General features: G+C 42.2%; 1 protein-coding gene across 4 annotated transcripts in view; it reads right to left on the bottom strand.

The window, feature by feature from the left end:
• Positions 1-16,229, bottom strand: part of svep1 (sushi, von Willebrand factor type A, EGF and pentraxin domain containing 1) — a 109,071-nt gene that overhangs the window by 4,978 nt on the left and 87,864 nt on the right. The window contains exons 37-50 of one of the 4 annotated variants that reach the window (XM_067580112.1): positions 15,280-15,364; positions 14,963-15,154; positions 14,353-14,520; positions 13,173-13,845; positions 9,533-12,225; positions 8,649-8,883; positions 8,297-8,452; positions 7,780-7,843; positions 6,895-7,068; positions 6,419-6,595; positions 4,232-4,399; positions 2,628-2,798; positions 2,325-2,351; positions 815-910 (exon numbers count right to left, since the gene is read on the bottom strand). In XM_067580112.1, coding sequence (XP_067436213.1) covers positions 815-910; positions 2,325-2,351; positions 2,628-2,798; positions 4,232-4,399; positions 6,419-6,595; positions 6,895-7,068; positions 7,780-7,843; positions 8,297-8,452; positions 8,649-8,883; positions 9,533-12,225; positions 13,173-13,845; positions 14,353-14,520; positions 14,963-15,154; positions 15,280-15,364 — 5,079 coding nt within the window. The remainder of the gene's footprint in view (positions 1-814; positions 911-2,324; positions 2,352-2,627; positions 2,799-4,231; positions 4,400-6,418; positions 6,596-6,894; positions 7,069-7,779; positions 7,844-8,296; positions 8,453-8,648; positions 8,884-9,532; positions 12,226-13,172; positions 13,846-14,352; positions 14,521-14,962; positions 15,155-15,279; positions 15,365-16,229) is intronic. The other 3 variants (XM_067580113.1, XM_067580114.1, XM_067580115.1) reach the window with 3 other exon arrangements.

Genomic DNA, 16,229 nt, shown 5'->3' with positions numbered 1-16,229 from the left:
ACCTAAACCAAACATATTCACATCCACACAGGTGTTTTCTCTAATTCTGGCTAATTAATTACACACTCAAGGTGAGGTTGAAGGTGGGCGGACTATGCTTACGTGAAGTCACCAGACATCATGTAGTACAAACATCGGTAAAGTGATAAAAGTGTGATTTGTCAGGGAGATGTTAATCAAGCACATTCTGTGCACCTCCACAGACCTTTTCTTGTATTTTCCATATTTGCTGCAGGGTTATTTATGCCACGTATGTGTTGTCAGATCTGTTTGCTTGTTGCAACGTGTTGAGCTCTTTAGGCCAACGTAGATTATTATTGAAGTGTGTTATTTTTAAAAAAAACACATATACTATAGAAATAAACACAAGGAATCAGTGTTGACTTTTTCACCAGTAGCTTATGATTTCTGCACAACTCTTTAAATACACAAACATAACTTGTCCCATCGTTTGTAGCCACTCTGGTGTGTTTTTTTTACATTTACATTTGGATCAAGCCTTTAAATTATGTGTCGACTGAGCGAGAGACAAATCATCTGAAAGCTTTTTAACAGCAGTTTGTTAAAGCGAAAAAAAAAAAAAACAACAAAAAAACAAAAAGACTCATTTTTTTCTTTCAACGCCACCTGACTCCATTATCTCTGACGCTCTTTTGTACCATTGTCTGCTAAAACCTGCTTAGCTGGTTGGATTCCTGAGCGTTAGTGGGTGTTTGTTTGCATTTGAGTTGTAACACACTTGGGATCACGTTCTGCGTGTTCGTGTAGCGACGCTGTGTGAACAGAAGTTTACGGAACAATATTTGATACTCACGCTCCTCACAGAGTCGGCCCATCCAGCCTTCGGGGCAGGAGCAAGTGTTGGGCCGCTGACACACACCTCCGTTCTGGCAATGCAGCCAACACACCGCTGAGAGACGACACACACACACACAGACACACAAAGGCATATCAAATAAGAACGCTTCCCAAAACTGACACACAACTTAAATTGTCTGAAAGCGTACAGACAGACACAGAAGAGAGAGCAAGATAAGGAAAAACATTCAATCCTCTTCCAGCGCAATTAGAAAAAAAGAGAACAACATTTACAGCTTCCATGTGTTATTTCTCTGCCACAGCCTCAACAACATCTGATGTAAGTCTCGGCCATGCAGCGTAATAAACTAGAACAAAGGCAACAAGATCAAATTCATCTGCGCAAACACATCCGAGACATCAACAGAAAAAAAACCTCCTTTTTCAGTGCATAAACTCAGCAGCTGTTGAGGAAAAGCTCGCCTGGATCCAGCCCTTGTTTTTTTTTTCATATGTAAAACATTTGTGGCCATTTGAATTTCATACTGTTGTAGCAGCGGTGGTGGTTTTCTCGTTCAATTTGCAGCGAGTGGGGATGCTCATGAATATGGAGCTCAACTACTGGTTTGATTCTCTGATTTGTTTTCTGTTGCCGTGTTGATAACAGTACAACAGGTTATACACACACGTACGATAATATGTTATTGATCCAATTGGAAACAAGCAGCTTTAAAGTCAGCAGAGCCAATTTGACAGATTTCCACTGGTCACCTGATTAATGAATGTGAGCTCTGACAAAAATTAACAATTAAAATTATAAAAAATATATAGATACCTTAAGATAAATTGTTTGATAGGTTTAGTATGTTATGTTCAATATTTTCTGTGTTTATAGGATGGAGTTTAGCTTTTTAGTAAACCTACAGTATTTTTCCCCACAAGCTGCCACATGTATTTCAGTTTTTGTTTCAGAAACTAGCTTATACATACTGTGAAATGTTCACTGTAACTATTAATTTCAATTAATTCTGCTTGTTGTATGGTACACAATATCTATTTTACACATATATACAACATATTTCATACCTGCACTCCACTCTGGACAACTGAGACTGCTGTCAGTTGAGAAACTGACGGTTTTCTTACTGCAACACTGATGAACGTTGATATAAAAAGTCTAAAATGTAGCCGCTTCCACTTCGGTCCTGAAGGCCTTAAACTAAACCTAACTTGTGAATGTTTTGGATAGATGACAAGAAATAAAACTAAACTCTACTGTAGCTTCACTATAAATATCTTGACGTGATGCTAGGTTGATTCTTAGCTGTAATGGGGCTGTATCCAGGCTACAGACAGTACTCACACACACACACACACACATAATATATATATATATATATGTATACAATGTAGAGTCACATCTCAGAACATGCGTGGTAAGACTGCACAGGAAGTGTTATTGGTCACGTTACAGCAGGAGAGAAGCACAGTTTCTGTGGCAAAAACTTGCTTTTCAGGTTGACTACCTGACTTTCGTCGTTTCCCATACTTCACTGGCAAAGAGGAAACACAAAAAAATATACAAACAAATTCTTGATAATTTCACCCACTTCCACATATTGTACACATGCACAACTGGTGTTAAAGGAGTAGAATTAGGCAGAAAAAAAACAGCCACAGAGTGTTAATGTCTCTGTTGGAGATAAAGAGTAGTACTCGAGGAAAGCTAAAAAGCAGCATAGCGTCATGTGCAAAGGTGACAGTCAGACGAGGTGTCCTAAGAAAAGGGACAGTCCCTTCTCTGAAACACATGGGTGTGTTCTCTCTACCTCTGCATGTGGGAGGCGGCGTCCAGGTGCCGTTCTCCAAACACCTGCTCCTTCCAACGCCCTCCATGGCGTAGCCGCCAAAACAAGAGTACACTGCCACGTCCCCGTACTGGAACACTGCCCCCCGCACCACCCCATTGGCCACGTGGAGGGGGGGGCCACAGGACACCCCTGTACAACAGCCCAGATGGAACGACCCACGAGTTACTCACTACAACTCTTTTTTTTTTTTTTTTTTTGGTCTCCTCTGTCTTAATTAATGTCATGCTGCCATGATTGTCTTTGATCTTGAATAATTCATGTGTTATTCACTGAATGGCCTAAACAGGTGATGTTCATCTATAAGTCTAACAGGGAGTGGACAAAATAAAAGAAACACCCAGCAACACAGTACAATAGAAGCTAAGTATGTTTTTTTTTTTAGACTTGTCAAAGGTTTTAATTCAACTCTTTGCTTATTTTTTGACGCCTCTTTCCTAAAGATGCTTTCCTGTGTTCGGTATGTCGTCATGATTACTGAAACATCCCCTCTTGCCACACTACGCAACTGAAAAGTGTTTGAGACACAGAAAGAGCGACTTTCTGGCCAAAGCCAAACATTATGAGTTTAATAAAATTGGTATGTTTTGTAAAGCTTCTATATTGTATAATAAGCGTTTTTTGTTGTTTTGTCCACTCCTGTATATCTATGCAAAATATTACTATGAAATTGTGCACTGCAGAGAGAGAAATTTGTGTCGATTGACAGAAATTAGACTGTGTTTTGGGTTTTTTTTTGTGTTTTGTCATGCAAAACATCCAAACGTGTCTGATAGTGTGGCTTGACTATACTTTTGTCGGTGAAAAATCCCCTTTACAATCAAAACAGAAAGAAACTGAAAGGATTACAGTAAACATGCATATATGAGAATGAACACCATGCAAGTACAAACAGTGAGCCATAGCAACATAAGCACCATTGTGTTGTAAAATCAGAACGACTGCGCTTAAGAAAGATCAGAGGATTATCTGATAAAGGTTGCCATAGAAGCTGCGGAGGTGCCCCATAATTAGTCCAGCATACAGGACACCAACAGTGTTTGATGCAGCCTCATTTGTTTTGATAAAAGCTCGGTGAGAGACAGACGACAACAAAGAGAAAAAGGAGAATTACTCCAGCTGACAGGCAGATTTTAAGTGAGGAGCCATGCATGTGTAGAGAGGCATTCGGCACAAGACCAGGGGAGCATGCAGAGCTGTGCAATATCAAATACACATTTATTTTTAACTTGATTATTTCAGGAATTAAGACATGATTAGCTGGATGGAGAACAGAGTATATTAAAATCCTAATAATTAGATTTGATTGGTTTACTCAAACATAAAACTTAATCAAATGATCTGGATTTGACACACAAACAGTTAAAACAAACATTTCAGACAATAATCTGTCAAATTTGAGCATGACACAGTTGGGTCAAAGATATGTATGAATGCAACAGAGTTACATTACGATAACTTGAATTCACTATTTTTACTACAACCTTTACAGATGTCTGACAAGATAATATCTTAAAAAAATGTTCTTTGTAGCATTTCTTCCAAACTGAATAAATGATACTTACTCTCACACGCAGACATGGCGGAGCTCCAGGTCTGGTCCGGTCTGCAGGTGATGGTGCCGCCACCTTTGGCCTGTTGACCTTTGGGGCAGGTGACACGGACTGACTGACCGACACGAAACTCCTGGGATATGTTCCCCCTCCAGGCCGGAGGTGCCGGGCAAGGCTTAGCTGTGAGAAACACAAACGAAGGATTCATTTTTGATTCATCAAGGTCTTTATTCAGTTGACACACTTTATCTGTTAGCCATGTGGAAGTATAATTTCTTAAACTTAACCACAGAAACAACAACAATATGTAATAGTAAACATGGCTGACATCAGGCCAAAGTAGTAACTATACATAACTATGTATACGTTTTTGGCTGACCAGCCACAGACCAGCCTTATAACCGTGGTTGTCTGTGAGTGAGTGAGTTTCTCCATTGGCTGTTGCTCTTTAAAAATGAATTGGCGTGAGATGATAAAGCGGAGGACAGCGAGCGGTGCAACGCAGAGTGACTGTGTTTCTGCTCTTAAATACAGTGAAGTCGGTTAAACTCATGTTTAAACAGACGTGTACCAGCGTCTCTGCCATCTCCTCCTCTACGGTCCAGTGTGATCGACTCTCTGGCTGACGGCGCTGTCAGCAGCCAGCAGGAGAAACACTCCGTGGTGGGTTTGGATTTTACAACTGAACTAATAGCAGGACGCAAACTTTTTATTTCTCTGGTGTTTTCACATCACAAACAAACGATGAACGACAGCATTAAAACACAAGTCTTGCAGGTAAAATATGCGACTCATGTAGCTGTTATATCAGGTTAGTGAGGGGCGGCTGCTCTGCAAGTGCGCTTGATTTTACTGTAACTGTGATAATCAGGTGGAGATAAGCCTCCTGAATTTGCAACCAGAGTGCTGTCAAAACTTTCATTTCCATCGCAGCCCAACTGGGAAAGAGGCAGAAAAAAGGCGTATAGAGGCATGAGGGAGAGTTCAGAGTTAAAGCACCCAAATAACCATCACTCTGACAAAACACAGTGAAAAACGAGAGACGTCCGCAGAGTGATACATATGAAAAAGCAGGGGGAGTTAACAGATAAATAGAATAGTTATAATTATTATTAAAATAAGTTCTCTGTCAAATCAAACATCCCAGGATATGAGTATTGTTTTTGTAGTAGTTTAACTGTGTCATGTGATGCTACTTCAGTACTTTACCAGCAAATATTACTGGGACCACTACAGAAAATTGCAGATGAACATTTAATATCCATGAATTCGCATTATAGACAAAACCACTGACTATCCCAGTAACAAACTGGCCGCACACAGTCCAGCCATATACTAGGTTTTGACCTGGTCTTGTTGTTTTTAAAGTTTGTGTTGCTATATTATAGAGTTGTTAGGCTACACTTGGTGATATTCTTTTTCTCCACATATTTAAATTGAGGACAGATAAATATTTAAAACATCTTTCTCTGACTGTCACAACCAAATTTGAACTTTACATGTTTCACAAAGACATCATTAACTACAGGGCTCGTATCAGATTGCATTATCTGATACAAGAGCTTCTAATTTTAAGGTCACTTAATATATATATCATATATCATATATGTCATCCACAGTGTCAAAAATATATTTGAATGGAGGCATTTTTATGTTCAAATGTTTAGTTTTTTAGTTATACATTACATTATTTTACATATCCAAACATATGGAATATGTGATTTATTTGCTGCATATAAATATTTCTCAGATGAGAACATGTTTTTTACTTGTGCATATCCTGATATTAGACTCAAAACACATCCAGTGAACTTCTCTGACTCAAACTATATCTAGTAGTAGGAAGAGCTCTTCCGACTCATTGACCCACTGTTGTGAAACAGATGACGAAAAAGCTCGATGATGTTGCAAAGAATTTTAAGAGGGAGGGTGTTTGCTCGCACTATGTGGTCTATACTTTTACCAGGAGTTTGTGAGAAAGCAACTGTTGCAACAGTGACTATGTGGAAAAGGTGTAAGATAAGTGCAATATAATACAACGCCTGTCTGAGTAAATGAGACACAGTGGGTGGAAGTAATAAATTAATTCTTTGATATCACATCCGCAAACTTGTTTCCTTGTAACTGCACATTAGTGTGTGTGTGTGAGAGAGAGAGACAGAGAGAGAGAGTGAGAGAGAGGCAGGCAGGTTTTCTCACGTTGGCAGGTGGGGAATATGGAGCTCCAGGTGTTGCCCCCCTTACACACCACCAGAGGATCTCCCACCAGGGTGTAGCCTTTATCACACTGGAACTCCAAAGCGCGCCCTGTGTTCAGGTTGTGTTCCTGCACTTTACCGTGCAGCATCTCTCTCGGGGTGATGCAGCCCTGTGCCACTAACATGCGAGATATGATGGAAAAAAATGTTAAAATTAAGATGTAGAGAGACATTGAAAAAGAAAAGATTGTGGTATTATTCCTGTTAATTACATAGTTCTTCCTTTATTTGTTCAAACTGCTTACAGCTTCCTATAAAGTAAAATGCTTTGATTCCTCTACATCACAGGACTTTTTCTTTTTCTGGGAATGATGTGTAGTATTTTTTGCATTTGGTGCTCTAAACACAAGCTTTCACGTACTAAACACAGGTAGAACTGTCCGCAGATTAACCTTTTACTTGTTGTTTGCTCCGTACCTTCACACGATGGTGCTGGCAGGCTCCACGTGCCATTGACCAGACAGCTGAGAGTCTGTGGGCCAACAAGCCGCAGCCCGGCATCACAAACATAACTGGCATTGTTCAGGTAAGTCTCTCCTGTTGTCTGGACCTGTGCGTTTTTTACTGTGGGAGGAGGCCCACATGACTGTGCTGGGGAGACAATAGTCAAGCACAAACAAAGCGTCAGAGGTATGCTGAGGTTGATGTACTGTGTGTGTGTAATGTATGAGGCTGCTTTACATTATGAGGAATTCTAAGTTACACCCTCCACACAATGACTTATTTTCATTTCACTTTGCTTTAAGATTATTTTAAACATTTCATTTTTACAGTTGGTCAGAGGACATCACATAGCAGGAAAAAAATAATAATAAATTGTCCAAAAACAGCGAGAAAAATGGTAAAATGGTGATGTGTGTTATTTTCCAGTTCATCAAGTTTTAGAGCCACAACTAAGCCGAAGTTCACTTCACTCTTATAAAGTTTCCTCACCTCTAACTCCGTCTGTAGTCTCAGTATATGTCGCCTACATCTCTCTATCTTTGTTTTGCAACACAAATTAGCAAAGCAAACAATTTTTGAAGGATGTCCGTTTTTGTTATGTAACAGGAATGCAGTAATTGAGGCGTTGCCTTGTGACGTGATTCTAATCACAGTCTATCTGTCAAACTTTGTGTTGCCTTCTGTATTTACTCAGCCATGAAACATTACTAAAAAAATAAATCTGTGTATGTTTTTGGAAGTAGCCATTATGTTTGAGGTTTCGGTCTTTTGAGGTCCCAAGCTTTAATGATATTGAGTCTTAACAACAGAATCTGTTGTTCAGATCTCTCTCTCTCTCTCATATGTAAACAAACCTACCAACACACACTGGCTGAGCACCACTCCATGTTCTGTCTCCCTGGCAGGTCTGGACAGAGTCTCCCTGTGACAAAGAGAGCACAGTGTAAAGCTACAAAAGATAGTAGACGATCTAAGCACAGCAATGTGTAGCGAACATTGATTTGTAGCGTTAGCAGGACACATGATACAATCATTTGCACAACAGAGACTTTGTAACTTCAGACTGTTCATATAAAGGAGGCTAGAACATCAGTGGGTATGAGTGCATCAGGAAAAGAGCGACTCGGCTCCTCCCGTTTGCTCTGTAACTTCACTCTTGTATTGATTGCTGAGGAGAAATCACGTGACTTTCTGTAATCTAATGACTGGGCAAGAATGGTAGATAGACGGCAGTGACTTACACTGATTACATCTTTGGAGGGTCAATAAAACTTGGAAAAAGGCACATGGTTACGTTTGAACTATATATATTTAAGACCTGTGTTTTCTCACCTCAGTTTCTAAACAACTAAAGAAAACATGTGATGAGCAGTACCTTCATGTCAAAGCCAGGCAGGCAGGAGTACATGACAAAGTCTCCGTAGTTGAAACTCTCCCCCTCAGTAACACCGTGAAGTAGAGGAGGGGGTTTCTCACACACCACCAGCTCACATGAAACTGACGAGATGCTTGGAGCCCAGCTTCCACCCAGCTTATCACACAACAAACACAAAGACAGGACAGGAAAATACATTATTTATAGTTTCATAGTTACATCATCTGCACTTCTCTAAATCTCTTGCCAGTGTTACATGATAGGAAATTGCTAAATTACTTAAAACAGAAGGTCACAACATCTTCTTTCAACATTGAGACTTGGACAAATCACTGACTAACATGTTTCATACCTGACATTCAGTTAGTGCTGACCCCTGCAGGTAGAAGCCAGTAGGGCAGGAGAGGGTGATGGTGCTCCCTACAGGGGTGAGCTCCTTCCCACTGATCGCCAGATGAGGGATGGAGACATTGGTGGGAAGCAGGCACGGGGTGGGGCGGCATCGAACGCTGTGTTTGGACCAAGTGCCGTCACTCCGGCAAGACAGAGTAGATATCTGTGTTGCTAGTTCGTACCCATCTTCACAGCTAGAGAGCAAGAGGAAAAATATGTGAAAAGGAAGAAAGTAAAAATAAGGGATATGCATGAGAAAAACAAAATCAGAAAAAATTTATTGTTCGCCACAAAGTGATAGAAATTAGTCTTTGATAGTATAGACAAACAAACGCGTGCTAATGGTAACAATGATTTCACATAAAAGTTAGGGCTATTTGGTAGCACAAGTCTAAAAAACCCCACATTAGTTGGGGTTTTCCATACACTTGTGCTGGCCTGGCTTGATTTGGTTTGACTTGCCGTGTCAGCCCAGCGTGGCAGGGATCTCCATTCAAGCAGGGGTACCTGCTTGAAGGTGTGTCTGTGTTAACTTTGGAGACTTTGGAGATATTCTTTGTCTCTTATGTCTATCTTGGGCGCGACTCAGCACGTTTAAACTCGTAATGGGCATGCAAATCATGGTTTGACTCATGATTTGACTCAGTGCCAATGGAAAAAGGCTATAGAAGTCATATGATACACAGGAAGGTTTCACCTGATCCCACAAACTTACTGGGAATGTTTTGTTACAAAAAACAAATAAATGAAAAAAGCAAAAGGTTATGTGATGACCAATGTCCATTAGAAATGACAGAAAATTTAGGTTTGAACACAAATTAAAGTAATAATTACAGTACTTACGTGTATGAGATCTGGTTTGGGAAGGTGAAGGTCTCTCCCACTACCTGAGCATTGGCCACAGATGGAGGTTTTCCACAACTCACAGGCTGACAGCTGATTCTGGGTTCCCCCCACCTGCCGTCTCTTCCGCAGGAGAGGTGTGGGAACCCCTTCGGCTGGTAGCCAGGCCGACACCTGTATATAACTGTGTCTGGGAAGGTAGCACTGCCGCCCTGCTGAACAGCATTAGGAACTGTAGGCGGAGCGACACTGCACCTTCCCCGACCACACACAGGCACCCCTGGGCTCCATACCCCTCCTTTCTCACATACCGCCTGAGAGGGACCCAGCAGCTTGTAACCGTTGTCACACTGGAAGTGCACTTGGTCTCCGCAGGCGCGGTTGCGACCAAGAACCAACCCGAATTTCACCACCGGGAGGCCACAGACGCAGGGCCGACACTGAGGCACGGAACCCACCCAGAGTCCCTGGACGGAGCATCGCAGGATGGGATCCCCAACTACCTCGTAACCATCGAAGCAGACGTACTCCACTATGTCATCGTAGTTGAAGCTGGAGCCGTTCAGGAAGCCGTGGCTGATGTCTTCAGGTGGATCACAACTGATAATATCACAGCGAGGTGGTGGTTTGTCCCAAAGTCCGTCTGACTGACAAACAAGGGTGGAGTCTCCATTAATGGTGTATCCGTCATCACATTCATACTTGACCTTGCTGTTGAGGCCAAACTCTGACCCCAACACGCGCCCATTGGGAATTGGTGAGGGTTTCCCACAGCGGGCAAGTACACAAGTAGGAGAGTCGTGGCTCCAGGTGCCATCAGTCTGGCAAACACTAATAGATTTCCCCTTTAAGATGAATCCTGGCTGACAGCTCAGTTCAATCTCATTATTATAGGTGTACTCCTTGCCTTTAAAAGTAATATCACCAGGGACTTTAGGAGGACCACATGAGACTGGCTCACAGTAGGGCTTCTGTCCATTCCACTTTCCATCTACCTGGCAGACGATAGTGTCACTACCCTTTAGGACAAACCCAGGATTACACTCATATTGCAGGACCTCGGGATACACAAAAGCACCTCCATGAGTTGTGCCATTAGCGATAGCTCCTGGGTCACCACAGGAAACAGGGCGACAAACTGGGGCGTCATTAGTCCACAGTCGACCTGATAAACACTGCCTCACAGCCTCCCCCTCCAGCTCATATCCTCCCTCACAAGTATATCTGACCATACTGCCGAGGGAGGAATCAGTCACATTCACCCAGCCGTGCTCTGGGTTAGGTGGTGTCTCGCACTCTGCTGGGACACAAGATGGGGCCGTCCCGTTCCAGCCCCCATCCTCCCGACACACTAACCTCGTGGGGTTTGTGAGGTCGTAACCTTTGTTGCAACTGTATTCAATCAGTGTCCCTTGAAGGAAGCTCAAGTCCAAAGGTGAGGCTCTTCCCTGCTCCGTCACCCTAACATATTCCCCAAAGTCAATGTGAGGAGGCAGGCCGCAGTCCGAGGGAACGCAGATAGGAACAGAACTTGACCAGCCGAACTCTTCACATGTCAGATGGTCCTGTCCTACTAGCTGGAAGCCAGGAAAACAGCTGTAGAAAATAGTGACACCAAAACTGTGATCCTGACCCTCTACGAAACCATTTTCAATGGGTTGAGGTGGAGTGCAGGATATCTGCACACAAGCCGGTGGCTCGACATCCCAGCCCCCAGTGGCCAGGCACTTCAGAGTCTCTGGGCCTTGAAGACGGTAACCACGACGGCAGGAGTAGGTGACACTCTGACCAAACTGGAGTTTTGTATAAACTACTTTTCCATTGGCTATCTGTTTAGGGATTGAGCATTCAATTGGGCGGCAAGAAGGCACCCCTCCGATCCAGAGTCCCTTTTCTCCACAGAGTACAGTGGAGTTGCCCACTAAATTATATCCAGTCTTACAGCTGTACAGTGCCTTACTGAGGTACATCAGACCCTGAACATCAACGATACCATTAGTAATCTCCGCAGGCTGAGGGCATTCAACAGGAATACATTCTGGGTAAGGGCTGCTCCACTGCCCGCTTGCTAGACATGACACAGAGCCTTCTTTTCTTAAAGTGAAGCCGTCCATGCATGTGTAGGTCACCACAGCGCTGAAAGGGAATGGGGGTGAAGATGAAGAAGGGCCCCCAAATGATACTTCAGGAAGAGAGCCACAAAACACCTGCTTGCACATTGGAAAGGTGTCGTTCCACTCCTGGGATGGGGTGCAGCGGAGGATCCGGGCCCCCTCGAGGACGTAGCCATCCTCGCAGGATAATTCTACTGTTCCAGATTCAGAGTCCAGGCCTTTCAGAACCAGATGGTTCTCCTCCAGTGGCGGCTCCGGACACTGCACCGGTGAGCAGCGAGGTTGCCTTGTCTTATCCCACTTTCCGAACTTCAGACAGGTCCAGATGGCATCCCCGACCAGCTCGTAACCCTCATCACAGATATACTCTACTTTCCGGCCCACTTGGAAGTCAGAGCCCCTGTAGCGTCCGCGGGCGATGTTGGGAGGAGGGTCACAGGTCAGAAGGACACAGGTGGGAGGGTCGTTGTTGGACCACTGGCGGTTGGCTTGGCAAACTCGCTCTGCACGACCAATCAGTTTGTAGCCTGCATAACAGGCATATATCACCTTGTTGTTGAAGATGGATTGAGCTCTGTCCTACAGGAGGATAAACAGAGGGAGATATCATTTAAACATATATTGTAGTCATTTGAAATCTGAAAATATAGAAAAGGTATTTTTTACAGAATGAAGACAGTAAAACTTATTGGTAAAACTCTATTTTATGGGTCTGTAACTTTCCAATAATTTCTAGAAAGTTTCCTGGAAATAAATATTAAATTTGGTAGCAATTACAGGGAAAATGGAGGCAAAGTTAATTTAAATTTGTTAATTCTTGAATTTAAAAGCAATTGCTGCTTTTTCAAGGAATTACCTTGAAAGAACTGCTCCATTTAAACCAAGTAAATAATAATTCATCATTCATTTACTATACATTTATTTAATCAATGGCCACAAAGGACATGCTGGTCTTGTTTTTTATCATGAACTTTTGTACTTTGATGAAACATTGTGCCTTGATTTCTTTAGAAATTCATTCAGTATGTGGACATACAGTATGTTGATTTATATGTTTGGCTGAAGACAAATTGCACATTTCTGCAGGTTCAGCTGCACTCACTGAAAGACTCTCTAGGATACGCTAGCTTAGCATTTAATTTGAATGAATTAATTGGAAGTGTACGAACTGAACGCTGTCTCTACTTTATTACTAAAGTACAAAGTTCTTTCTATTGCTGACTTATTTGACCTTTGAGGCTACAAATAATGAAATAACTAAAATCATGTTAAATGCAATGAATTGTTGTCCAGGACATCAGACTAAATTCACATGTACAAATCAAAAACTCAGAATTTTGTAAAAAAGATGATCCTGATGTGTTGATCATATTTAATTAAAATCCAGCCCTGATAAGAAGTTGAAAAAATGTGGTAAGGTGGTATCTCTGTAAGGGCAACAATGATGTATTTCCTTTCTGTTTTGATTTTTATCTTTGTAAGAATTATTTACGTGTATGGTGTATATTCTGGTGTCTGTGGCTAACCTGGATGTATCCATTCTTGAGTGGAGGAGGGGCAGAGCAGGACACAGGTACACAGGTAGGAAGAACTCCTCCCCATTCCCCATTGGCCTTGCAGGTCCTCCTCTTCTCCCCTCGGATCAGGAAGCCTTTATCACAGCTGTACGCCACCACAGCTCCAAAACTGTAGTTTGTCCCGCTCACATAACCCCGATCAATGCTCTCTGGCTTGGAGCACCTCACTGGTACACAGCCAATATCATATGGCGAAGGCTCCCACTCTCCTCCCATCAGGCATCTCAGTGTTGCTGTGGTGTTGAGCATGAAGCCCTCTTCACATTTATAGCTCACTTCAGTGTTGCTTGCGTATTTAGGTTTGTTGACCGAATCTAAAATTGCGTGGGCCAGGTTAGGCGGACGTAGGCAGAAGTTTGCGATGCAGCGAGGCGCCTCCATTCCATCAGGGGGCGCCCACACACCCTGAGCGTTACACACCATCTTGGAGTTGTTGCCAGCGGTGTATCCATCAGTGCAGTAGTAGTTAGCAGTGTCTCCGAACAGCTGGTGGCTCTCATAGGGCTCCGCATGGTCGATTTCAGGTGGGGGGCCACAGGAGCGGGGGACGCACTGGGCAGAGCTGTCACTCCATTGGCCACTTGGCAAACATTCTCTGGTCTCTGGGCCAATCAGAGTGTAGCTGTCAAGGAGATAGAAAGAGATTAGCAAGAGAGGTCACACCTCAACATAATCAGATATCAGAATGTTAACATATCCCTGCACCAAATATCAAATCAGTAGGTTTTGGTTAATTAAAACATGCTGACAGTTCCCAGCATAGCCAGCTGTAACTTAATTGGTTGCCATAAAGAGAAAAGGTCACTAGAGTCACTGCTATACACCTATAACCTGACAAAGTTTGAATCATGTGGGGAGCTTTGTTAGGTCACACATTTCTGGAAACCAATGAGCTAATTATCAAACGTACTTGCTTTTTTTATGTACAGTAGGTGTTACATTTGGAGAGATTGTTTTGATACAGCACACATGCACTGATGACATTTGTCACAGTTTTCAATCACTGTCATGGTGAAAACAGTTAAGAGGAGTCAAATGTAAAAAGACATTTCCTCATAATCTTTTTTGATAAGTTCACACTTTTAATTGACAAAACAGCATAACAACTTGAGACTTCAACCAAATTTACCCTTCTTTGCAGACATAGTGCACCTTGTTTCCCAGTTCATAGTTATCTCCTACAGTCACGGCGTCTCTCAGGGGCGGGGGCTCGCTGCACAGGACACTCACACATCGGGGGACAGGCCTGCTCCACTCCCCTGTCGCTTCACACACCACCTCCATGGAGCCCTGTGGTCTTCACACCAACACACTGCTTAGTTTACACACGCACATACACACTACTGCAATTATTAATTTAAATTGTGAAAATAAATCAAAACTGATGACAACATACAAAGTCATACAGAGTTCATAATGTCACTGGAGATTGCAGCCACACTGTGCTAACATAGCTGAGTCTATAAACATCAACTATTTTTGACTGAATAAATATAAATATATATCTCATTTCAGATCAAATGAAGTGTTTGATGCACATTAAATAAACTCATATAAACTCAACATTGAGGCAATTCTATTCCTACTTCAGCTTTATGTGAAATTCATTCTATTCAGCGGCCGCAAAACCTTGTAATAAAACAAATCAAAGCAATTAAAACTATAGATAAATTCAACATTATCAATCACATGACCAAAGTAGACAGTGGACAGTGCAGCAGATGGTAATTTATCCATACCTGTATCCATCAGCACAGGTATATGTGACAGTGGACATGTATGTGTTTGTTTTGAGGATGTAGTTGGCGTTCCCGATATTTGGAGGTCCCCCGCAGGTCACTGGATGGCAGACCGGTGGCGTCCCGCTCCACCTCAGACTAGCAAGACACTGGTACTCATAGGGGATTTGAGGCAGGAAGCCCTCCATGCAGCTGAAAACAAGGTGAGAGACACATGTTAACAAGAACCTCAAGATCGTCATGTTCTTTGTTGATACTTTTGTAATATTTCTACTGTCATCGTTCCAACATTGTGTTACAGGGGATGCAAATGATACCTGAAAGTCACCTTGCTTCCATAGGTGAAGTTGCTTCCCTTCATGCTGGAGTTTTCTGGAACAGATGGCGTCGGGCAGGAAAGGGCTACGATGCAACACCGAGGGGACAGTTAGTAACTTCTACTTTCATCATCATTTTAATTATCTACTGAAACCTTAAAATGATGTGCGGCACATTTCAATCAGGAGAGACAAGTTTACTGATATCATTCAATGTTATTGGTGAACTGTAGATTACATATTGACTTAGACTCCCCTCAAGGTTACATTTTAAACTGACAAGATCATAAAGGTTAACAGGAAAGAATAAATTAATGGATAAAAGCCAAGAGGTGTGACTAAGAGGAAGTAAGTAGGTATTTTTCTTCATCAAACCCTCCACTCCTCATCTACTGTGAGCTTCCTCAACCATCATGACTAACATCAAAGGTCGGACCCTGAGCGCCTTCCTTCTTCACATCAATGACAAACAAGACACACGTCCATTTCCTCATGACGTCATGGCTGCTGCAAGTAAAACTGTAATCACGCTCCTTAATTACAACAAAGAAAGAAGGAAATTTTCCACCTCACAAAGTGACTGAACAGACTTTGTGTCTACTTCTCACTTTAAAAGAAATCTTGGATTTGTAGCCATGTGTTAATCATGAAGTCTATTTGTAAAAAATCCCCTTTTTGTGATAAGAGTTGGCATAATAAGCTCTGGCTTCAGCCTACACCTTTTCCGGTCATTGCTATAATCTGTTTTTGACAGTTACTCAATAGCTTCATAGCTGTTTAAGCTGTTTAGTTATTATTATCATTATTATGTTGTAACTTAAAGACGGAGATATCAGCTCTCTAATGTTATTTAGTTATTGTTGCAAATAACACAAATATCAGATGACATACAGAGTTGAATCACTTCACTTTCAGTATGAGGAATCAACAGCCAATATGAGCTGATTAGC

Source organism: Thunnus thynnus, chromosome 22 (genome assembly GCF_963924715.1).
Source record: "Thunnus thynnus chromosome 22, fThuThy2.1, whole genome shotgun sequence".
Lineage (NCBI taxonomy): Eukaryota > Metazoa > Chordata > Actinopteri > Scombriformes > Scombridae > Thunnus > Thunnus thynnus.
Note: the sequence above shows the minus strand (reverse complement) of the source record. Positions and strands in the feature narration are given on the sequence as shown.